The sequence below is a fragment of the Mastigoproctus giganteus genome, chromosome 10 (genome assembly GCF_048544385.1).
Source record: "Mastigoproctus giganteus isolate SK-2022 chromosome 10, ASM4854438v1, whole genome shotgun sequence".
NCBI classification, from domain to species: Eukaryota; Metazoa; Arthropoda; class Arachnida; order Uropygi; family Thelyphonidae; genus Mastigoproctus; species Mastigoproctus giganteus.
The window spans coordinates 159,721,709-159,745,937 of NC_143584.1; the positions used below are offsets into that span (position 1 = coordinate 159,721,709).

Below are 24,229 nucleotides of genomic sequence, written 5' to 3' on the forward strand. Positions count from 1 at the left end.
GGATATTTAAACTGTCACGTTCAGCCATATATTCCGAACCCCCTAAGATGTTTTAAATGCCAGAAATTTGGCCATTCCCAGACAGCATGCCGTGGAGACGCAACGTGTGCAAACTGTGGGTGTAAAACTCACACACAAACAGAATGTAAGGCACCAACCCCACAGTCCAAATTGCAAGGGCAGCCATCCGGCATACTCCAAAGACTGTGACCTCTGGAAGTTGGGGAAAAAGATACAAAAGTATAAAGTTGAAAATAAAGTTTCCTACCGAGAGGCAAGAAAACAAGTAAGATTAAATAATCCAAAATGCACTTATGCCTCTGCTACTTATAGTCACCAGACAGAAGTGTCCATCCCTCCAGATACATCGATCTCAGACTGGGCTCGATCAGTCCTCTCAGTCCAACATCCATCAAAGGCAGTCGATCAATGCAGTAATACGACACTGACAGTTCCATCCCAGAGACTTCCCCATTGTCAAGCAGTGGAAAAATTAGATCCAGTTGAGGTGAAGCAATCTCACTCCTGAAGCATGGACACCGATGATACCACCAACTCAGAAGATCTGCTTGAAATACATGCAGATGATGATATGGAAGAAGGCAATGACTCAAGATGCCCAAATTTTTCAAGAAAAGTAAAATCAAAACACGACAGATATAAACAAGCCTCTCACAAAAAGCAAACAGACTCCTCTTCCGCTCACAAAACCAAATAATAGAACAAATCATACAATGGAATTGCAGAGGTTTTTGCAGCAATATTGATGATATCTATGAATTAATTAACCGTTACAATCCTGTTGCCATATGCTTGCAAGAAACAAATCTAACAACAAAAATATCCGTTTCAGTCAAAAACTATACTATCTTCAGAAAAGATCGATCTGAAACTAATAGCCCCCATGGAGGAGTAGCTATACTAGTGGAATCAGGAGTCCCCTCCAGGCATATTCCATTGCAAACACCATTAGAAGCTGTTGCTACCCGTATAGTAATCGGTATCATACTGACACTAGCCTCAATGTATCTTCCGCCGAATCAATCATGTACAATTCAGCAACTGTTAAATCTAATTTCTCAATTACCACCTCCTATTTACTTACTAGGAGATTTTAATGGGCATCATCCATTATGGGGATCTCTGGTCTCAGACGGACGTGGTGAACTCATTGAAATGTTACTTGACCGAGAAAATTTGACATTATTGAATAATGGCTTACCGACCTATATCCATTTTCCTACTGGGTCAACCAGTGCAATAGATCTCTCAATTTGCTCTCCGATCCTCTTCCCAACTATAGAGTGGGCAGTACATGACAATCCTCTAAATAGTGACCACTATCCGCTGATCTGTAATATTCAAACCACCCATTCCAAACAAACTGAAACAAAAACAAAATGGAAATTTTCCAATGCAAACTGGACAAAATTTACCAGTCATGTATCTTTTGATGATGACACCATAGTCTTCTGCTATTGACACTGTCACCGATCATATCACAATGCAGATACTAACAGCAGCAAAAGCCGCCATCCCACAGTCTCAAATAAGAAACCATCGGCATACCAATCACTGGTGGAATGGTGATTGTAATAAAGCGAAGAGAGCAAAAAACAAAGCATGGAACACCTTCCGCAAACATCCCACCACTGCCAACCTTATTAACTTCAAGAGACCGAGAGCCAAAGCTCGTTATATCCGGCGGAAGGCGAAAAAAGACTCGTGGATAAAATTTGCCTCCTCAATCAACAAAGATACTGATACCCGAATAATCTGGGAAAAAATAAAGAAACTAAATGGTAAATATCATAAGTTGCCTTCTCCTATTATTAATTGGAATGGGAAGGAGATCTCATCTGTTGATGAAATTGCCAATGCCCTAGGAATGGTGTTCTGTGAATTGTCCGCCTCAACTGCATATCAACCATCTTTTCAAAAAATCAAAGCTGAAGCTGAGAAAAGGAAACTAAACTTCAAAACTGCATGTCCTTTTATCTATAACCAACCACTCACAATATCTGAACTGAAAGAATCTATATATACCTCAAGAAACAGCTCTCCTGGCCCTGATGGAATCTAAATATAATGATTCAACACCTCAATCATAAATCACTAATTTCATTGCTAAACTTTTACAATAGAATATTCTCAGAACATATATTCCCTACTTCCTGGCGACATTCTTATGTAATAGCCATACCTAAACCTGGAAAAGACCATTCGATTCCTAACAACTATAGACCAATTTCTCTAACCAGCTGCCTGAGTAAGACTTTGGAAAAAATGGTTCACCGTCGACTCACCTGGTACCTCGAATCCGAAAACATAATCAGTAATAATCAGTTTGGCTTTCAAAAGAATAGATCTTCCCTAGACTTCATGACCAAAGCCGAATCCAACATAAGAAATGCATTCATCAGAAATCAACATCTTGTCATGATATGCCTTGATATAGAGAAGGCCTTTGATACCCCATGGCGCTACGGTATCCCAAGAGATCTCCATTCTATTCATATGAGAGGCCATTTACCATATTTTATTCAAAGCTTCCTTCAGCACAGATCTTTCCAAGTGAGGTAAAGGCAGGTTTTATCTCAAACATACATTCAAGAAGAAGGAGTCCCACAAGACTCTGTTCTTAGTGCCACTCTGTTTGCAATATGAATAAACAACATCACAAACAGCATTCCAAATACCGTTGACTCGTATCTCTATGCAGATGATCTTACCATATCCTGCCATTCCCAGAATATGAACTATATTGAGAGGCATCTACAAATATCTATTAATAACATTGAATTATGGATTGCGCAAAATGGATACAAACTGTCAAGCCACAAATCTACAACTATATATTTCTGCACGAAGCGTGCAATGCATCCTGAACCCGAGCTGCACTTGGCCGATCATCCACTACCAATTGTGAACAGTATTTGCCTCGTAGGGCTAATTTTTGATAAGAAGTTAAACTTCCAGGAGCACATCAAGTATCTAAGAACCACTTGCACAAAGAAAATGAATATACTCCGGGTCATCTCCAGTACATCTTGGGGCGCCGATCGTTATACCCTACTCCACTTATATAAATCTCTAATTAGATCTCGGTTAGACTACAGAGCACCTGTTTATGACTCAGCTAGGGAGAGCACCTTGGCCCTTCTTGCACCCATCCAACATTCTTCTCTTAGGATAGCCCTAGATGCATGTAGATCGCCAGTTCAAAGTCTTTATGTTGAGGCTCACGAACCTCCGCTTAGCATCAGAAGAAAGATGTTGCTGATAAACTACTCAGCTAAAATTAAAAGTCTGCCTACTCATCCGGTTTGGCCACTGTTGCATAATCCTCAATTGAAAACCCATTATACAAATAAACCTAGAACAATTCGCCCTTCTGGTATCAGACTGCAGAATCTAACAGAAAGCTGGAATATTCAGCTTGATAATATCATCAGAGAAAAAAAGATCCGGATACCCCCGTGGACTAACTTCACACTTTCTTCTGATGAATACTTTGAGCAATGGGGTAAAGGCTCTATAGCAGAAATTAACATCCAACAACTACACATTTCTCACTCACAAAAGTACCCCCACTTTACAAAGATCTATACTGATGGTTCGAAGTCTGACAGTCGAGTGGGTGCAGCTGCCGTCTTCCCTAATACAACCGTCTCAATTTCACTTCCGACCGAATGCAGCAGCTACACTGCTGAACTCCATGCCATTAAGCTTGCTCTGGAAAACATCTCGCTAATGTCAATAAATAAAAGTATAATATATACTGATTCACAGAGTGCTATTTTAGCTTTAAAAAGGACTTCCCCACCTAAAAATACTTTATTAAAACTCGTAAAACATAAGCTGATGCATTTTCATGAGCATCAGAAAACTGTTATCTTTTCATGGATCCCTAGCCACAGTGGTATTCCAGGAAACGAATGTGCAGACAGTGCTGCTAAGTATCCTTCCATCATATCCTCAACAAATAACCTAGTCCCATATCCTGATTATAGACATAACATACGGAGAACATCTATGGAACAATGGACACTTCTGTGGAAAATGCAAACAAATAACAAGCTATTTCAAATAAAACTGGAACCACAATTATGGACTTCTAGCCTTCGTAAAAATAGAAAAGAAGTAATCTTAGCCAGAACTCGTATAGGTCACACTCACCTCACACATCTCTATTTGCTTATAGGAAATGATCCTCCGCAGTGTGCACACTGCTCGCAACCACTTACAGTAAAACATATACTTCTTGAATGTAACTTGTTCAGCAATGCCCGACGAATGTCTTTTAGTTTCATTTCAGATCTACAGCAACCTCTCTCTCTCTGAATAGCATAATAGGTAAAGAAGCAAATCTCTCTGAATTCTTTTTCTATATAAAACAAATAAAAATGTATGACCGTTTCTAACTGTCCACCGTGCAGTTATCATAAGTAACCCAATTAATTTGGAAGGTGCAATATGGCCAAAGTAGCTCTTGCGCCAGAAAACACCACAACAACAACAACAACAACATGATAGGAGTAGCAAGGAAACTAAAAGAAGAGAATGGGCACTTGTTGGTAATAGTTTAATTCAAATTTAATTTAATTTGTGTGCTGAAAAGGTGGCTGTATGCTTTCCTGTGAAAGTGGATGAATATTTGGTAGATATTTACTGCTATCTAGAAAGAAGTGCTAAAAAAATGATACATTTAAATAGTTTCAATTAATGCATGCCACTGAAGTTAAAAAAAAAAAAAAAAGTGTTTGAAACATATTTACATGTTGTCTGTCTTTGGGTAAATGTTTAACTAGACTGGTAGCCTTGTGGGTTGCACAGTTTGTAGAATTGCTGTCCTCCCCACACCAGGTGGAAAAGACCTGAGTTTGACACCACGAATTTTTATGGATTTTTCACAATGTGGCTAAGTTAGTTGGTCTCAGGTGAGGAAGTATGATTTTTCTTCTGATAATTTGGGTTATTTGTCCATCAACAGCAAATCAACCACAGAACATGCAATTTACACATAAGCAGACTCTCGATTTACTGGGATTAGATTAGCATTAGTAGAGGCATTTGATGCAAGAAAGCAAGCTTATGCAGCATCAGCCAAAAAAAAAAAAATAAATAAATAAATAAATAAAAAATAACCACTTCCATTTCACCCCTCTGTTCGTTCGAAATACCTGTCCAGCTGAGCCTTAAACTTATTTAGGCTATCAACTTCCAACTATTAACTGGGACACTTCAAGACTCCAAAGGTAAAAAAGAAAATATCCACCGGAAATCATAAAATTCAAGTATTAAATAGAATAGGCACAAACAGATGTTTTGAAAGTTCTAAAGAAGCGACAAGAAGTGTCTTTATAAGTCGTGATTGGGAGATGATTGTACCTATTATCCCTCAAGCCCCCACAACCGTCGCTCAAAAAAACAATAGAAAGAAAACAAATGTCTAGTTTGTTTTAGTGCATTACCGGGATTGTTGTGTTTCGTCGCACCGCAAAAAGACAAATTTTGTTTCGTTATTTGTGTTAATTAGAGTATCAAAATTTTTTTTTATAGTAAATATTTTTTTTTTGTTTAGAAATCGCAAAAATGATGGGTAAACACAAAAGAGTTGTGCTTTTAATTGAACAAAAACTTTAAATTATTCAAAAGTTTAAAAGCTGTGTGGTAAATTTTTTAAATTTTTTATCTATTGCCATATTTTTTAGGTACGTTGCTGAAAGTTTTTCGATATTTTTGGATTAACCGGGATTTTATTTTTAACCATCTATCCCAGAAAATCAAGAGTCTACTGTATATCTTATTCGGTGCAATATGGCCTAAGTTGCTCTTATGCCTAAAAACTCTACAACAACATAGATTTGGTAGAAAAGTGGCAACCTCTGACAAATCTATAGTTTCAAGTTCCAATAATGTAGATGAGATTTAATTCAACATTGTTATTCTTTGACTACAGGAAATGTTTAGACACCCAGTTTACAGTTACAAGTGGTGATAAAAGCTGTATGAGCACTTTTCAAAGTCATCAAATTGAAAAGTACAACAAACAATCATTAGTCATTAGCTACTTATGTAGCTGTTGACTCGTGTACAAATCCAGGTCATGATCCAAAATTGGTTTTGAAAGAGGACAAATTAATGTTTCTTAAGAAAAGGAATTTTAAAATCGTAATCTTCTGATGAAAGTTTTTTTTTTTTTTTTATGAAAATCCCAAACATGAGAGGTATTAGAACCTATAGTACTTAGTACCGTGCTTGTGTTGGAGGTTGAGAAGACAAAAGAAGATATTTGTTGATATTAGACTTGAACTTCTGTAGACTGTAATTTTCAGGAAATATGTATGAAGGAAGGTTGTTCCAGAAATCGGCAGTTGAATGAATAAACGAGGAGGATGAAAAGTTGGTTCTGTGAGTTTGGAGTTGTACAGTAGAAACTTTCCCCAGGGAACACAACACAGTTTTGTGATTGTAACTAACCTACGCTGAGTTTGCTTTGCATTAGCAACACCTGCCTAATACTTCTCGGAGCCACCTCTTGCCCTCAGTGCAGCCCATACACATCCCACGAGGTAATGCAGAGTGTCCTGTGATAGTGCTACCCATGCGTTGCATAATGTGTCCAGTAATACCGGAAAATTGCCATATGTAGAAACAAATGTACTTTTCCAAACCTGCTTAATTGGGTTGAGATCCACTGAGGTTTTTTTTTTTTTTTTTTATGAAAACCCCAAACAAGAGAGGCATTAGAACCTATAGTACTTAGTACCGTGCTTGGGTTGGAGGTTTAGAAGACAAAAGAAGATATTTGTTGATATTAGACTTGAACTTCTGTAGACTGTAATTTACAGGAAATACGTATGAAGGAAGGTTGTTCCAAAAAACGCCAGTTGAATGAATAAACGAGGAAGATGAAAAGTTGGTTTTGTGAGCTTGAAGTTGGACAGTAAATGGATGTTGGCTGGTGGCGGCACATGCTCGGACTGTTTTGAAAGAGAGAGTGGGAATTATAGAAGCCAATTGAGAAGAACGGTGCCCATGGAAGTATTTGTAGAAAAGGCATGCAGCAGAAACAGTACATCTAAGAGACAGCAAGTGAAGAGACTCTGTTAGAAATTAGTCATTAATTAACCTAACTACACTCTTCTGAATGGAATCTAGAAGCCTGACCGAGTTTTGGGGGCACCACCCCAGATCTGGGAACAATATTCCATGGTAAGGCAGATTTGTGATTTGTACAGCGTGAACAGCTGTTTGGAAGAAAAGTAATGCTGAGAGTGAAAGAGAAAACCAAGTTTTTTAGATGCAGAGGAAACAATGTTTGTAATGTGCTTGTCCCAAGAGGGATTAGAAGTCAGGGTAATCCCCAAAAGAGATATATCATCTTGCCTAGAAATCAGAGTGTCACCAAAGATAAGCATAGGAGCAGAAGAATCCTTTTTGCGAGATATAAGACAAGACTGAGTTTTAGAAGGATTGAAATCAACTAAGTTTTCTTTGCCCCACTGGAGAATTATGTGGAGATCGGCATTTAAGGAATTGGTAGTGGATATTCGAGAAGTTGAAGCTGATTGAGCAGGACAAGGGTTCTCAAAATGGAAAGTGGAATGCAATGTGCTATCATCGGCAAAACTGTAGATAGGATTTCCAGTCAATGGAAGAAGGTCATTAATATACAAGAGGAAAAGAGTGGGGGAAAGAACTGAACCTTGGGGGACACCAGCATTAGTGGAGAAGTTAGGAAACAGAGAGCCATCTACCATCACCCTCAGTGAGCGATCAGAGAGAAAACTGGATAACCAATTACTAAAAACAGTTGGCAAACCATAAGATGCAAGCTTGTTTAGAAGACCTTTATGCCCAACACAATCGAAGCCTTTGAGATGTCAAGAGCAACTACTTGTGTTTCACCAAACTTTTCCATCGATTTTTGCCATAAATGGATAACATAAGCCAGAATATCACCAGTGGATCGACACTGGCGGAATTCATGCTGGCGATCGTTGATCAGACGGAAGGTTTCTAGGTAGTTTTAAGAGTTGGCGGTTAATTGATTTCTCCTTTACTTTAGAAAGAGTAGAAGTAATTGCAATGGGATGATAATTGGATGGGAGGGATTTGACACCCTTTTTAGGAACTGGTTGGATATGAGCAAATTTCCAAGCAGAAGGAAAAACACCTTTGGAATAAGAAAGTGAAAAACAGGCGGCAAAGGACAGGAGTAAGTTCAGGAGCACAGGTTTTGAGAACAAGTGGAGAAATACTATCAGGACCTGGAGCTTTCTTAGCATCAAGTTTCATCAAAATCTTTCTAACATCCTTTTGACGGAAGACCACAAGAGGCATTGAATGGAGCGTGTTGGGAATGGTGGGAGGTGTTTTACTAAGATCATTAATGCATGAGTTGCAAGAAAAATGGGATGCTAGCAGGTGAGCTTTATCCTTGGCTGAAGTGACAACAGAACCATCTGGTTTTGACAGAGGTGGGAGTAGAGATGAGCAAAAGTTGTGGCTACTAGCTTTGGCAAGAGACCAGAATGCTCGGCTACCATTAGGGCAAGAAGCAAGTTTTCTACTTGTAGCCTGTTCAAAATCTAGTTTGGACCGATTGATAACTTCTTTACAATTGTTGCAAGCTTTGTTTTGGGCAGGAAATGAAACTGAAGAATTGGAAACAAGCCAATTACAATATGCAACATTCTACCTTTGAATAGCCTAAAGAAAGTTAATACTGAATATGCCAAGCAAGCTGATAATTCAAGCATGTGATCCTTGCTTGTGTGGAAAGTCTGTTCATGATCCTCTCTTTTGAGTGAATAAAGCAATTTTCTTGTTTCTTTTAATTTTAATGTTTTAATGTTTCAAAATGTGAACATATCTATTCGGTTGAATGTACCTCACATCCATTTACTTAGGTCACATCCATTTACTCTTATAAATATTAAAGAATATGATGTGTAAATTTGTTATACCAACAGTCTTTAAATCTTCCACTTTCATTTGGGAAGTAGGTTACCAAACTAGACAGAATTTAAAAGGGACATGTGACTCTGATATAGGCATTTCTACTGATATGCAGTCATGAATATAAAATAAGAGGGAAAGATTCTGTTATTTTTCCATTGAGTGAGTTACTGCCTGTGATTATACTGCACACAAGTTCGCATTGAAAAATTATGTTCTTATAAATGTCACAGTAGCACAAATTTCATCATTTGGTTGTGCATCTTTCTCAAATTTGAAATTTTTTTGTGGAAAAGCTAGAATCAGTATTAGTATTGGAAAGTGATACACGTTAAGCCTATGTAGCACCAGCCAAAAAAAAAAATATATAATAATAAAAATTAATTTAAAAAAATTAAATTAAAAATTAAAATAAAGTAACTAATGTCATTTTTCTCACTTCATTTACTCATTTCTCGGAAGTATTTATTTATTCAACATCTTTTTAAAAACAGATAATCTTCCAAGTTTCACTAGTGGTAGGTGAGATTTAATCCAACAGTCAATCACTCTTTTAACTGAAGGAAATTTTTAGATATCTAGTCTACAGTTATTCTCTCTCTATTTAAATTTATGCCCCCTTGTATGTTTCATCTGATTGGGTGTAAAAATTCTCCCAGCATTCAGTTTACTAACCCTTCAAGATTTTAAACACCTCAAATCACCCCATAGATGTCTGATTTCCAAACAGTATAGCTTACAAAACTCAAGTACCTCTTGATAAGAATGCCCTTTGTGCTCATAACCAATCTTGCTGGCTCATAACCAATCTTGCTGGCTGACTCTCTACCAGGTCCATATCTTTTCTAAAGTGAGTTCTCCAAGCCTGTATGCAATATTTCAGATACAGCCTAACTATTGCTTTATACAAGGGGTGATTATTTAATTCGCAGACTGGTGCAAGATTTTATTTTTATTGCACAAACTTTCTATAACTGCCACTATAGGTGCTCTCTGTGATAGCTTCTGAGCAGACTCTGTGTGTGCACACCAGTACTTGTTGAGCTAGTGTTGCTTGAAGAGTTTTTTTAGCCACATCACTGACACTCGTTTTGAAGCAAGTATCATGTTGGACATACAGATTGAACAGCGATATGTGATTCATTATTGTGTCATATGGGGCTTAAATGCATTAGAAACAGTTAAAGAGATGAGTGACGTATATGGTAATGAGTGTCTTGGTAGGACAGCCATATTTAAATGGCACAAGCGATTTAGTGAAGGCCCTGAGTCTGTTGCAGATGATCCAAGACCTGGTCAGCCTTCCTCAACAACTCCTGAGGAAATTGCAAAAGTCCAGGAAATCTTGGATGAAGACAGGTGAATTACACTTTTTGAATTAGCTGTTAGAATGTCCATTTCATACAGTAGTGCTCACAATATTGTGAAAGATCACCTGAATATGTTGCAAATCTGTGCCCGCTGGATTACACACAATTTGACTCCAGAATAAAAACAGTAGAGTAGATTTTTGCAAAGAAATGATTGATCATTTTGAAAAACAGGGTCAGAACTGCTTAATTCGAATAGTGACTTGTGATGAAACTTGGATTTTTCAGTGATCAAGAGGCAAAACAACAATCAAGTGAGTGAAAGTATTCTGATTCACCAAGGCCTAAGAAATTTCGAGCTTCTTGTTTGGTGGACAAACAAATGGTTCTTGTGTTTTTTGACATGAAAGGCATTCTTGTTTACTTGTGTTGTGCCTTGTGGAACAACTATGAATAAGGAACCATACTCTGAGGTTCTCAGAGTCAAACTTCATCATGCCATTCTTGAGAAACATCAAGAACTTTGCAGGATGAGATGGTTTCTCCATCAAGACAATGCCAGGCCCCATATGGCTAATATTGTGCAGTCAGTGATCACTGCCATAGGTGCCAAGGTTCTACCACATTCCCTTATTCACTGGACTTAGCCCCATGTGATTTCTTCCTGTTTCCGTGTCTGAAGAAAACTCTAAAAGGCAAGCATTTCGTGTCCAACAACAATGCTCGCAGAGCCACAATAAAAGCATTTCGTAGTCTTTTGAAAATTGGGTTGCAAGAAGCATTTAATACAACAGTGGCGAACGTGTGTAAAGTTCAAGGGAGAGTATTTCAAGAAGAAGAAATCTGCAGTAGATTCAGATGATGACAGTTAAGATAAGATCTTGCACAAGTCCATAATTAAATGATCACTTGTCATATAATGGAATAATCGCCACTCAGGCAAAGTTCCTTTATATCATTAACAGAAGCTCCCGTGCTGCTCTAGCAGCTTGCACCCACCTCTTGAGTAAACTTCATATCAGATTGTATAGTTACTCAGAAGTCATTTTCAATATTTATAATCTTGAATTTGTGGTACCCAAGCGGTACCCTAGGATTAACACTACCAAGATTCAAGACCTTGTATTTTACAGTGTTAAACTGCCATTTCTCAGCCCCTCCAAATAATTTATCTAAGTTCTGTTGAAGTAGCGTTCAGTATACTGTCATCAACTGCTCTGTCACTTTTGTATCATCAACAAACTTAGAGAATTTTCCCGTACTTCATATCATTAAAGATAAAGAAATAGATGAACCAATAAGTGTTTTGCAACATCATTTCTGTTGGTTTCAGTGTGACATCCTACACCAGATGCTATTATGAAAGGAAAAGGAATTGATGTGCAGTGGTCCTTGGTGTTGGAACTGATAAGTGCATAGGGAAACATGAAATGTAGTAAGTCATGCTTGGCATTTTAACAATTTCTAATAGCAATGATAAGTGTGAGAGGGATATTCAGCAAGCTAAAAAACACAAAAAGGCAAAAATGCACTTCAGATCTCTTTCCAATGAAACTTTGGGAAGGCTCTTAACAGAAAGTTTAGAGAGTATGGCCACTGCCATAAACAACTTTCTGAAGAGAGCAAAATCTGCAACAGTATCTTTCTTGAAGCAGTTCATAATCATGTGATATCTAACAGACATTCCACATAGAAAACCACATGTTAAAAAATTCTAGATAAGCCATTGTATGAAAGCATACTGTATTATAAACAATCATATTACTGTATTTTAATATAAAATGTTTCAGGGAAATTTAATTTCAGGGGCAAACTATGAATCATAAAAAAGTCTGCTTTCTTCCTGCTTATGGTTACCAAATTTGTAGGATTTTGTTAGTAAAAAATTGGCAGCTTTGAAATACATATATTATGCTATACATAAACATGTGATCAGCAGATACCACAACCTGTTATTAGTTGTCACTGTTTTGGCCATCTCAGCATTTTATGCCCCTTGTGTATGTCACATGATGTAGTTTAAAGATGCTCTTAGAATTTAGTTTATTCAGTTCTCAGGCCTATTAAAGTTATTAACTCTCTGTCAGGTCGCCCCATAAATGCCCGGTTTCTCAACACTGTAACCTTGACAGAACTCAAGTCTCTTTCCTGATAAAAATATTCCTTTGTACCCTTAGCACTCTTTCCTGCCCCCTCTGCAGGAGGTCCATACCTTTCCTAAAATGTGTTTTCCAAGACATTTAATATTTAAGATTCAGCCTAACCCATTTATTTATGTAATGGAATAATAACCTCTTTATCTCTAATGGAAAAATGATAGCTGTTATCTTTTGGTAGCTTTTATCAAATTGTATAGTTACTTTTTAAGTCCTTTTCATTATCAACTGTCTTTAGTTTGTTGCTAAACAGGTGGTATGTTACTCTATGATTACTGCTAGTGAGATGCAAGACTTTGCATTTTCCAATATTATATCAGAGCTCTCATTTCTCACCCTATCCAAGTAATTTATCTATGTCTTGTTGAAGAAACACACCCTGATTACTGTCATTTACCAATTTCCTTGCCCATAAACAAATTGCATAGTGGACAAGGAAGTTGGATTGAAATTTCATTCAAATGGGAAAAATTAAGAGTTCAGAGGAGAATACCATTTGGAGTTGCTCGAGTCAGGAGAAACTCAAGAAACTGATGGTTCAGTGATAAATAAAACACTCATTAATTAGACGAAAGGTTTAAGTTTAGTCTAAAGAGACTGTAATTAAATGACTTCACCATTATTTTACAAAGAATTGAAATAAAGGCAATAGGATGATAACTGGAAGGAAAGTATTTGTTTTCCTTCTTAAGAATCAACTGGATATAGACAAATTTCCAAACTGTAGAATAAGAGATTGCAAGGTGGCAGCAAAAAACTGGAGCATTTGACACCTGTGCTCTGGATTCCTGTTGGAATATTACTTGTATTCAATACAATGATTTTTAGTACATTGTTGGAATGAATTCACTGAAATGAGAAAAAATGAGGAATTCAGCAGAGAATACCATCAGGGGAATTGAGTGTGTCAAGATTATATCTGATACAAAATTTTTTAAAAATCTATTTCTTATCAAATTTAAGAGACTCATTGAATGTTTTCAGTATAATAGTAAAAAAAATTTCCACAATCATTGCAAGGATTGAAAGAACGTAGCATATAGTAGGTCAGCTTTATAGAAGAATTAGCAATAGAATTATCAGAATCAAGATGTGGTGGGAGAGACATTGCAGCATATGACTTTAGTGAGAGATCAGAAGACAAGCATTATTTGGATATGAGGTAGTTTTCTACTTTTGGACTACTCAAATTGAGGTTAATGCTTTGGAATATATTCCTATATTTTGATGATATATGATATAGTGACAGAGTGGGATCATTTCTCAAGGCTTTAAGTGTCCAAGATTGAGATATCCTAGAGATTCTATTGCAAATTCTGTACTCACAAAAATTACTTTCTAGATTTGTAAACTAGTGGCGGCACCACCAGATTAGTCTACAGGCTGTCATATATGAAAAATAATTCTTTAATGAGTACCCAAAGCTTTGAATCTATAAATTATTCAAGTTTAAGAGTTCTATTCCTGCATCAAGTTCATTGTGACAGGATAAGCTTTGTGAATGCTCATGCTTGTAATCCATAGACATGAATGTAAGTGGAGTGATACAAAAACAACTTAATTTGAATTTTTTTTATCAACAAGTTTAAAACAGATGATCTTTTGCAAGAACATTTATTTATTAAAACCAAAATTTTAAAAATCATAAATACAATATATACACAAAATTGCCTGCCCACTTTATTAGAGTCATGAGTTAATAGCATATTGGGTTACCGTTGTCCAAATCACTGCTCATTCATGGCATGGCACAGAGCCAAAAAGCTGTTGAAAAGTGATATGAAGAAAATTGAACCATTGACATAACAAACTGGGGAATTGAGCTGCCAGGGCAGATACTTGAAGTCGATTTTGTGTTCATCAAATCACACTTTCACACATTTGATGTGGTAGTTTGCACTGTCATCTCATGACGAGCACTTTCTTATAGTTTTTGCCCCTTCATAGTAGTTTTGTAGTAGTTTTACTTATAATAATTTAATAGTATACTTATAATAGTTTTGCCCCTTTATGTTGCTGACCCCCTTGATGAAGTAGTTAAGAAGTCCTAGGACCCACGGTTTTAGCTACTATCATTTATTTTTATGTTAAACTTTAATTTTATTTTATTTCAGGTATTCTGTTTTTACCTTGCATTGTGTTCTCAATTTTTCCATGGTAATTACATTTGACAGTTCAGCACCACCACCTAATACACTGATAATAATATTTTCATCCATATATACATAGGAATAGTGGATCACAAAGTGGTCTACTATTCCTATCTTCTCAGTCTTGTGGCTGCCTATTTGATGTAATAGGCAGCATAATGCATATTTCAACAAAAATTAGTAGTTCTGTTTGCATAAATCAAACATAACTTACATAGTTCACTGAAATAGGTGGAAGAGTCTTAAATTGCTTTCATACACCACTTAATAATATCTATTCATGTGTAACAGTTTGAAAGATTAGTTAAATTTACATCCTCAATGTAAAGGATGTAAATTTAACTGATCATTATAGTAGTTTTGCCCCTTTCTTATAGTAGTTATAGTAGTTTTGCCCCTTCATAGTGGTTTTACTTATAATAGTTTAGTAGTATACTTATAGTACTTTTGCCCCTTCATGAGTTTGAAGACTAGAGGGATTCTTAGAGGTACTTTCAGTCAGGTAGTTAGCTGATCTCAGTTGGAGGAGGTAGTATTTTTCCCCATGAGTTATTCTTGGATTTTCAGCACACACAACATGAAAATCTGTCCATGAACACACTCATGTACAGACATAACAGACTGGAGCAATATGGACAAAAATGCTGATGCTCCATAGAACCAGTAACAATAACAACAAATTTATATCTCATTATATTTCATTTAGGTTATCAAAAAATTAATAGAGAGACAGCAAGAAATGATGCAGAAAGTTTATCCAGGATTAACATGCTTTAAAGATGGTGTCAGAGAAATACCAGTTGAAAGCATTCCAGGCATCAGTAAGTTTTTTTTAATGCATCTGAATATTATTTCTTTTAAATGTTCCCTTGTTTTAGTATTTCATTTGTGATATTTTGTCATAATAACCATATTATTTTTCCTAAAACTTTCATTACAAGCCCTTTGTCATATATTTTTATTTTCCCAATACAGTAAAACCTCACTAATTTGGAATAGTAATTTGGACTGTTTTTTTTTATGTATTTATTTTTATGAATAATGGAGAGACAACATGGATATGGGTTGAAGGATAAGAAGACAAAAGATAATTATTGACATTAGACTTGAATTTCTGGGGACTGTCATTTTCAGGAAATACGTGTGAAGGAAGAATTCCAGAGAGCAGAAGTAGAAAGGATAAATGAGAAATATGAAAAAGTTGTCTCTGTGAGTGTGAAGTTGGACAGTTAATGGATGCTGATTGGTTATCATGTGTTTGGATTGGTTTGGAAATGAGTAGAGGAATGAAATGCCAATTCAGAAGAACAGTACCCATAGAAGTATCTATAGAAAAGTCATGTAGCAGAAACTGAATGATCTATAACACAGAAGTGTAGAGACACTGTAGAGAGATAGGTCATTAATCCCCTAGCTGGCACATCCCTAAAAGTCACACTGGCTAGCGCATCTGACTCCTCCATGATATCATAAAAACGTTTGGAGTAAAGGCAGTCAGTGATTTAAAATTGGGCACTTCTTAATATATTTATTATCTTGACAGTATAATGGATATATATATCTGTTTTTTTTTGTTGTTTTTTTTTTTGCTATAATAGGCAATCCCAGCCAATTTTTCTAGAAACTCTGCCAGTATAAGAAAAAAAAAAAAAAAATATATATATATATATATATATATATATATATTATTCCTCCTTGTGTAGCGGATATGAGAAGGAATAATATTTATTTTTTTATAAATTAACATCAGACAGGATTGAAAAATCATGCCAACATCTAGAAGATGTTTTCATAAGATATAAATGTACACATAGATACCCTGGAATATCTTTTAAGCATGTATAGCAAAAATAATTTTTTTTATTTAAATTTTTTAAAAAAATATATTTAAATATATTTTTTATTTGAATAAATTTTAAATGAAAATTTAAGAGTAAAACTTTAAAATAAGTCTTATGATAAGTCTTTAATCATACACTTGTTTTAAAAAAATGATATTTTAAAAAATTTGAAGAATTTGAGAACCGGATTTGCTCCCACCACTTTCCCACACTTCATTGAATTTCCTCAATCAAATGCATAATATATGTGAACAAGATCTCAAACAATAAATATGCAAATGAAATAATGTTTGATGCTGATGTAATTAGTGGACATAGTGTTTTTGTCAAGCGGTTCCTGTGGTTCCCTACAAATCCGCATTGAGTACTCTGTGATGTATGCACAACATTGCAAGGCCAGTCAGTGTGGGTTATGTATGAGTAGTGTGTTGTTTGACTGGCCTCTTAGTTACTGGGAGGCTCGATCACCATGGAAGGAGGCTTTCAGCATCTATCCACCAGCACGAGGAGCCAGGCGAGGAAGGTAGAAGGAACACCTGACGGGCTCTCCCCACTTGCAAAGCAAGAAAGGAGAGAGGCCAAGTTAGAAGAATGGAGCAAGTTGGATAGGAAAGTTAAGAAAAGGGGAAGGAAGCAAGGGTAGGCAGAACAGAAGGCTACCCCCAGCAGAGGGCCAAACGTGTCTTGACCCCCCCCCCCCGATAATGTTTGTAATTTGTTAATGTGTCTGTTTTTTATATCTGAGGTCTGTGCTTCCCATCGCAAATCTATGGAGGTCTTCAATACAGAACATCGTTAGGATTTAGATAATTTTTTTAATTTATCACAAAGCTTCCTAACCTCAGAAAGGTATTTTTGTTTATTAGTATATCGAGATTTTAAGGCAAGTTTAATGATATTACGCGATGTGGCAAGTACTAGTTGTTTTATGCCCGAAATTTTTTCATTCCTGTGATGACGACAAAGTGTTGTCAGCTTCAGGAAGGAAAATCGTTTTGCAATTTTTATCGTTAAATTCTTTTAATTTATTTTCTTATTTTTAATTACGTTAAATTGATTTTTATTTTTTAAACTAATGTAAGTTTTTCGATTTTTTCATTTTAATTTCTGGAGAGTATCATACGGAAGTGTTCTACATACTATATTGAGGTAAACTTCTCTTATTATTTTACAAATATTGATATCAACGTTGAACATATTGAGCATTACAGCTCTGGTTCATACTAAGAAATTGTGAATGTACAATTTACATGATTTCTAAATTAATGTAGAAATTAATTTATAAATCATCAGAAATTATGCCAAGACGTCATAGACTATAGCAGCAAATTCTTGTGGGACGGTGTTTGTGCAAGTCTTTGGTATAGGTGGTATTCTTGGTGAATTGCAATTATCTGTTTTTAAGATTGGAATATCTCTACTTGGAGTTCTGCTGTCATTGTTGTGACCTCTTTTGGAAAGAGTTTTTAACTTAAACAGAAAAAACTATTAATAGAAAAGGAGTGAACATCAGAATGGAATACTTAAATATGTTCAAGCATAATATTTTTTCCCAAACAAAGAGGATATAACAACAACAGTAGAACTCCAGATAGAGATATTACAACCGTAGAAATAGATAATTGCAGTCCCCCAGGTAGAATGAGCATCATACCCTCAGGAAGGTATATACTATCCAGTGGAAAATTCTTGTTGCTACCAACCAGCCAGGAAACATAACTAAATGTTTAAATGTTAAATAAAAAAAACGGATTTAAATGCCAAAACCAATAAAACTGTGTTTCCTTCCCGATTTAGGGTTTCCAAAAATGAAAAACTATATAATCTAAGAAGTCTTGGACACTCAAGAATAATGTGATTTATATAGCCTTTTTTTATAATAATTTAATAATTTGCTCCTATTATTTTATTTCCTACAATAAACTTTATGGTTGTTCTCTCCCCTCTCCAAAATTTGTTTGGGAAATTTAATTTTTCATTCAGTTTGGTTAATGTTCTTGGTTCTACATTTGCCACTTCGGCTCTACACATATCTTCAGTCCCAGGTCCTTATATCTAATTAATCTATCACCGTAATCTCTCAGATACAGAAGCCTATGGTAGATATAAACTAGTATATAATCAAGTCACAAAGGAGGTTAGGCAACTTAAGGCAGATTATGAGAAATCTCTAGCAAAGAATGCCAAGTAAAGCAGCAAAGACTCCTTTAATTATATTAACAATTGAAGGAAGGGGTTGAACCACATTGGTCCACTTGATATCAATGGTTTTAACTGTTGATGATCATGCTTAGGTTTCTGACAAACTGAATAGGTATTTTGCATCTACAATTCACACAAGGACTTCTTTGGGAAGGGAATGCCAGAAGTTTATCAAACTCTAACAGGGAACTAAATGACTGGTAACAGACAAAAATGGAAGAGAAATTGTTGAAGCTAAACATAAAAAAGATGTTGGTGGTGAATGGAATCCGTCTAATTATATGAAGGGAGGCAAGCAAACCCTTAGCCATAATTATGAGAGCATCTTTGGACTCGGGAAGGTCCCTATGGAATATAGTTATGTGAATCCCCCAGTTCACAATGGGGGATCAAAAGGTGGCACGAGTAAAGACAGACCTATTAGCTTAACTTCTCTTTCAGGAAAAATAATGAAGTCACTGGTTAAAGAAGTAATGCACGACCATCTAGACAGTGCAATTATACTGCATTCACAGCATGGGATTTGTTATGAGACAATCTTCTCTGACTAATTTGATTGAATACTATGATTCAGCGAACAACAGACGAATGCAATAAATAATTTTGATATATACTTGAATTTCAGGAAAGCTTTTAATGTTGTACATAAAACAATGCTGTACAAATTGGAACAGTGTGACATTGAGGGAAATCTACTGCTATGGACAAAGGGATGGTTATTAATGAATACTGCTCTTCATGGACTAATATTATTAGTGGGATCCCCAGGATTCAGTGCTGGGCCCGTTGCTGTTTTCTATATTTATTAGTGATATTGATGAAGGCATGTCAGGCTTAATGTATATGTCTGCAGATGAAACAAAGGTTGGCAGGGTGTTTAATGACAGCAATCAGGGTAATCTACTGCAACAAGATCTAAAAATCCTAGGCAGTTGGGCTGAGAAGTTTAACGTTGACAAATGTTAACTGCATGTCGGTAGCAATTAGGGCTTTCAATACCAGGATCCCTGTCATTTTTTTTTAGTATTGAAATACTGGTATTGATACAGAAAATACCGGTTTTTCGGTACTAATTTTTAAAAAAATAATTGTTATAATTTAATCACATAAAGGTTATAAAACCACCTTTATGTGATTATGATGTGATCTCTACTAGCAAATGTTCAATAAATCATCGATAGGACACCATGCAACATTGCAACCTGTCCACAATTCTCGGACAACTTGATGTATGACCATATTATAACTCCCAAGTCCCATTCCTCCACTACTGACTTTAGTTCAACTCCACCAAGTGTATAAGTTATTTTGGGGTTGCTGTTCCCCAGGTGTAAGACCTTGCATTTTGTTGAATTAAAGCATAGCTGCCAATTTTCTGACCATCTCGGAAGTCTATCTAGGTCACCCTGAAGAAGCTCTGCTTGGTGGCGATATTAACTACTCTACTGGTCTTTACATCATTTGCAAGTTGCAAGACCTCACGCCCTCCATCCCTCATTATTATTATTAGCCGTATTGTGCAAGAAAGCCTGAGGCTTATACTGCACCAGCCAAAAAAAAATTCCCAAATTACCCTGAGAGAGAGAGAGAGAGAGAGAGTCAGAAGCAGAAAGGAATCACCAAGAAAGAGAAGAATGATGATATCCAGCTCAGGACCCTGGGTTTGCCAAGCCCATACTCACCAGATGTGAGCCCCTGGGGTTCATTTAAGATAATCAAAAACAACAGTGGTCCCAATACTGATCCTTGGGAGATCCCACTTCTTGCATTAACCCAATCTGAGGAATAACCATTTATCACAACCCTCTGCCTGGTGCCCTCAAGCCATCCTGCTGTCCATTTAAGGATTTTCCCTATGATTCCAGCCTGCTCCAACTTATAAAGTAACCACTCATGCGGGACTGAGTCAAATGCTTTGCTGAAATACAAATAAACAATGTCGAAATTATTCCCAAAGTCCAGCTCTTGAGTGACCCTGTCAAAATAGCTAACCAGATTAATTAAACATGATTTTCCTTTTACAAAACCATGGTGTGTATCCTACAGAATTCCATTTCCATCTATGATCCTGAATTCCACCCTTGATCATTGCCTCTATGATTTTTCCCTACTACGGAAGTTAGACTGGCCGGTCGGTAATTTCCCTTTACACTCCTAGAACCGCCTTTACGTTCCAATTTACACCAATCCAACGGAATCTCTCCTGAGTCCAGTGATGCTCTCATAACTAGCCTTAATGGGTCAATGCGCTCACTTGCCACCTCCTTTAAGATTAGCATAACATTAGTAGAGGCATATGATGCAAGAAAGCAAGCTTATGCAGCATCAGCCAAAAAAAAAAAAAAAAAAAAAAAAAAAACCCTTCCACTTCACCCCTCCTTTCGTTCGAAATACCTGTCCAGCTGAGCCTTAAATTTATTTAGGCTATCAACTTCCACAACAAGGGATGGAAGTCTGTTCCACCAACCAACTACCCACTGGCTAAAGGCAAATTTCTGCACATCTGTCCTACATCTGTCTTTCCTCAGTTTGAATTTATGCCCTCTCAGGTGATTATTCTGAGCAAGAGGCAGTATCCCATTAGCATTGAGCATGCTCAAACCATTCAAGGCTTTGTATACCCCTATCAGATCACCTCGCCAGTGCCTAGTCTCCAGACACAGTAATTTGTAAAACTTAAACCTTTCTTCATAAGAGCAACCCTTTGTTCCGTTCACTAACCTTGTTGCCCTTCTCTGTACTCGTTCCAGCAGCTCTACATCCTTCTTGAAATGAGGCCTCCAGACCTGTATACAGTACTCAAGGTGGGGCCTGACCATTGCCTTATACAAGGGAATAATCACCTCCCTATAGGGTATATGCCATCAACCACAGGAGCCTTACTCGCCCGTAGGTGCAAAAGTTCTCATTAAATAATCATTTGAAATTTCAACATCATTAATTACATTTTTTTTCAACTTCACCTCCATAATATCTCATTGACACAAAGGTTTTTTTTTTTATGTAAATATCGATGCAAAGTAACTGTTGAGTTCATCTGCAACTTCAGCTATGGTATCTAATACTATCCCACGTCCATTACATAAGGGTCCAATCTGATTTGTCCTTCTGTTCTTTGCATTTATATATGTGAAGAATTTCTTAACTGCACTCTTTGCTCTCTTCTTTATTCCTTATCACCACTCTTTGCTCTCTCCCAGGCTCAGCAAAGACACTACAGTGAAAATTATACTTCGCTGAATAAAACATCTTTCTCCTGCAGAAAATGATGAACATAATTCAACCATGAAAGACCAACATGGAACAGAACATCAGTGTTCCACAAATTCTTTCCAAAATAAGAAATTGCCTGACTCCAATGAGATTTTAAAAGATGAACTTGAGTCTGAAATTAATGAAATACTTTGTAACTATTTTTTTTTCTAAAAAAAGTTCAAAGCCTATAAAATATGGTCTGAGATCATCTACAATTATCTCAGTACAATAGCACCATTCAGCATAGAATCCAAAAGGGCGTTTTCTGCCGCTGTTATTGTTGTTATTGTTATTTGTTTTTTTTTAGGAGCATTAGCAACTAAGGCCATATTGCTCCGTCAATATGCGGTAGTCATTCCCTGACCTTTCCGTATTTGGTGGTGACGGGCTCGAACCCCGGTCTAATCAAGAAGTGTGTGCTACGCACTGCTGCTCCTTCCCACCTGGCTACGGGGGCACCTTTCTGCCACTAATCAAATATGTACCAAAATTAGATCCATTTTAAACAATCATACTATTGATTGCTTATGTTTCTTAAGAGCTCCCTTTATTCGGACAGGTAGTGTGGATGCTTGAACATAACTAAACTTTGCAGTAAAAATATGTATTTTTTTTTTTTTAGAATAACTGTATTTTAATGATTTTTTTTCAGAATATTTATTATTGCAATAAAAGTTTATTTAAGACATGGATTCAAGTAATTGCAGTACTTGTTTTTTTCCTTACTTTATTGCACCTAATTATCATCAAAATTTATTGAAAAAAACGTTTGTTTTTGGAATACCTGTATCCCGGTTTCATAAATTAAAAATACCTAAATACCGGTATTAAGATTTTGAACGGTATTGTAAGTCCTAGTTAATCCCAGATTAACATACCAACTGTGTGGTACTAGACTCAGGGTAGTGGAAAATGAAAATGATCTGGTAATTGTGCAGTCAGATGTGATGTTCTATGAACAGTGCATATAGGCTGCCAGGACAGCTCATGGGGTTTTGCCAGTGATATACAGGAACTTTTGTAGCAGTTATAAGGAGGTGATTTACTCATTATATAAGACAATGTTTTTATTTGGTTTTTAGGAGCATTAGCAACTAAGGCCATATTGCTCCAGGGATATGCGGTGGTCATCTCCTGACCTTTCCGCATCCTCCATATTTGGTGGTCACGGGCTCGAACCCCAGTCTAATCAAGAAGCGTGTGTTATGCACTGCTGCTGCTCCTGCCCACCTGGCTACAGAGGTGCCATAAGACAATGATTAGGTTGCATCTTGAATAGTGTACTCAGGTCTAGAGGCCTTATTTTAGGAAGGATGTAGATCTGTTGTAATGAGTGCAGAGAAAGGCAACAAGATTAGTGAAGAGAACAAAAAGGCGGTCTTACCAAGAAAGGCTTCAGTTCTGTAGATTTCAGCATCTGGGGACTAGGCAACTGCGAGGTGTGATCTGATTGAGGTGTTTAAGGCTTTGAATGGATTGAGCAAGTTCAATGCTGAAATCATTTTTCCTCTTTCCCAGACTACACATGTGAGGGGTCATAAATTGAAATTGAGGAATGATGATTAGTAGTAGTAGTAGTAGTAGTAGTAGTGGCACATGATGCAAGAAAGCAAGTGTAGGAGCTTATGCAGCATCAGCCAAAAAAAAAAAAAAAAAAATCACACCATACCCTCCAAATGCCTGTCCAGTTCCTCCTTAAATTTATTTAACCTATCAACTTCCACAACGACAGATGGAAGTTTGTTCCAGCAATTAACCACCCGCTGGCTAAAGGCAAATTTCCGCACATCTATTCTACATCTGTCCTTTCTTAATTTGAACTTATGTCCCCGTAGGTTCGTATTCTGAACAAGTGGGAGGATCCCATCAGAATTCAGCGTGCTCAACCCATTCAAGGCCTTATAGACCTCAATCAGATCACCGCGCAGGTGCCTAGTCTCCAGCCACTGCAATTTGCAGAACTTAAGCCTCTCTTGGTAAGAGGATCCCTTCATTCCCCTCACCAATCGTGTTGCTCTTCTCTGTACACGCTCAAGCAAATCTACATCCTTCCTAAAATGAGGCCTCCAGACCTGTACGCAGTACTCAAGGCGTGGCCTGACCATTGCCTTATACAGAGGGACAATCACCTCCTTTGCAGGATAGATGTGTGGCAGTTGATTGATCATTGAAACAAACTTCCATCTGTTGTTGTGGAAGTGGGCAATTTGAATAAATTCAAGGAAGAACTGGACAAATTATTGAAGGGGGATGGACAAGTGATGGAATAATTTCTAACAAGAACAAACACACAGTTAGACAATTGCCATTCTGATTGGAATGGCAATCGTAGCAGTCTGTCTTCCCAT

The 24,229-nt window shown here is 36.7% G+C and overlaps 1 protein-coding gene across 3 annotated transcripts in view; it reads left to right on the forward strand.

Moving 5' to 3' along the window:
• The window catches only part of Gcn5 (Gcn5 acetyltransferase), a 240,352-nt gene that overhangs the window by 183,274 nt on the left and 32,849 nt on the right, over positions 1-24,229 (forward strand). For all 3 annotated transcript variants that reach the window (XM_090383703.1, XM_090383702.1, XM_090383704.1), the window contains exon 16: positions 15,290-15,404. In XM_090383703.1, the coding sequence (XP_090239829.1) occupies positions 15,290-15,404 (115 nt within the window). The remainder of the gene's footprint in view (positions 1-15,289; positions 15,405-24,229) is intronic.